Source organism: Papaver somniferum, chromosome 4 (assembly GCF_003573695.1).
Source record: "Papaver somniferum cultivar HN1 chromosome 4, ASM357369v1, whole genome shotgun sequence".
Lineage (NCBI taxonomy): Eukaryota > Viridiplantae > Streptophyta > Magnoliopsida > Ranunculales > Papaveraceae > Papaver > Papaver somniferum.
In genome coordinates this window covers 10097998-10099814 of record NC_039361.1, presented here as the reverse complement: position 1 = coordinate 10099814, position 1817 = coordinate 10097998, and the positions used below count along the sequence as shown (strand labels likewise).

The following is a 1817-nucleotide window of genomic DNA, read 5'->3' as shown; positions in this document are numbered from 1 at the left end:
ATATTTTATTTTTATAGGTGTTATCTCCATCAGCGACACAATAAGGTTGATATCAACTAATCATGCATACAAGCTAAATATCAATTTACGTTTAGCTAGTGGTATCTGAATAAGAAGAAATACATTTGACACCCCCTAGAACGTATAAGAAGCTCGTAGCAATAACAAATGGCGCCTGTGATACAATGCAGCAGAGTCTACAAAGTTGAATTGGTGCAACCATCTTGATAACTGAAAGATATTAAAATCTCAAAAGGTTTAAACCAGCATCAAGCAGATCCATTTCACATACCAATTTACTCAAAAGAGTACCTACTATGGTTGATAATTTTATTGAAACTCTACTACCAAGAAGAAGAAAAAAAAACACAGAGATCAACAGATAAAACTTCAAAAATCACGAGGAAGCTTTAACTAGTAGTTGCACATTATATCCAAATTTTTGTTTAAGAAAGGCAAAATTAAGCTGCTCCAAGGAATCTTTACCTCATTCTTTATATCTAGCTCAAGACCTCTCTACACATAAGTACCAGTGTTAAGCGAAACCAGGCTCTCCATATAAATCACTGGCTGTCCGAGAAAATATGTGTCATGGAATTCCTGGACTTCCAACATTCTCTGTGATCCATTGCTTGGATCAAATAAAAGAAATCCGTAGTCAACATCGATCAGAATTTCCCCATTTCTAAGAGACCATATGGGCTTCGAGTAAACGAAATTGGATATCATTTGATGGATAAATGTGTACTGTTTAGTCCAAGATGCATCAGCTCCATACTCCTGCATCACCCATATATACCTATGAACTGGAGGGAAATTTAAGACTAAACAAAGACAATCACTCAACATTCCTATATTTTTATGGGCATTTTGATTTCCTAGTTGTAACATAGTCTCTTCTGGCAATGGCAGTTCAAGGGCTTTCTCATTGCTAATATCATAAGACACAATAACTTCAGGAGAATTTTCTTGGGTGATGGTGAAACCCAACCAATGAAGAGTTCCATTGAAAAGCAAACCACGGCATCGTCTGGCATGAGGAAATTTATAAGGAATTTTTTGAGCGCAACTCCATGTACTTGACCCTAAGATCCTTACCAACTTGTAGTCATCGATGGTGCCATCATAACCGAAGCCATATCTGACTCTGCAAGGATTAGCTGAGTAGTAACCAGTATCATGCCTAGGTATCAGTATTTTCTTATACTCCCTAGTTGATGGGTTCCATATACAAATACTATTGTCTTTATATAACTTAGTGGCAGAATCGCGATCTCTTGAAATGCCCATGCAAATCAAGCCATTACAAGAACCCAAAATGTCAATATTATTATCTTTTTTATATCCAAATGGATAATCCATCCGAACAACTCCATTACATTCACAAGATGATGGATCCAGCAACGACGAATATGATGATATTGAAGCATAATCTATTGAGTAAGGTTCACGCAAAAACGTATTTCCATCCGACTGATCAGCTGTAAACATTAGCCTAGGGTTGTTGTTGTTTTGGATTGTATGATTAAGGTGATATCTAATAAAATTAGGGCTACAAAGTAGAGTATGCCAGAGCTTGCATACACACCTACAACTTAAGACGGAATTCACCGGTAACCTTTGAAATATACTTACTTGAATATCTCGGGGAAGGCTCGACAAAGTCGACTTAGATGTTTTCTCCATCTTCTTCTACCAGATAATTAGGGTTTCCTTAAAACCCTGCAGAACGACTTATATAAAGCTGAAAAATATGGAGTGTTCGTTGAATACTAGAAAAATCAGGATATAGGCGGCCGAAAGCCGCTGAAATTTTT

At 36.8% G+C, this 1817-nt stretch overlaps 1 protein-coding gene across 1 annotated transcript; it reads right to left on the bottom strand.

The window, feature by feature from the left end:
• Positions 1-516: 516 nt before the first annotated feature.
• Positions 517-1491, bottom strand: LOC113271982 (F-box/kelch-repeat protein At3g06240-like). The gene has a single exon (XM_026521901.1). The coding sequence runs from the start codon at positions 1489-1491 to the stop codon at positions 517-519; it is 975 nt and encodes a 324-aa protein (XP_026377686.1).
• Positions 1492-1817: the final 326 nt, after the last annotated feature.

Excerpts from the sequence above, each read along its gene's own strand:
- LOC113271982 (XM_026521901.1), bottom strand. The coding sequence starts at position 1,491 with ATGTTTACAGCTGATCAGTCGGATGGAAATACGTTTTTGCGTGAACCT.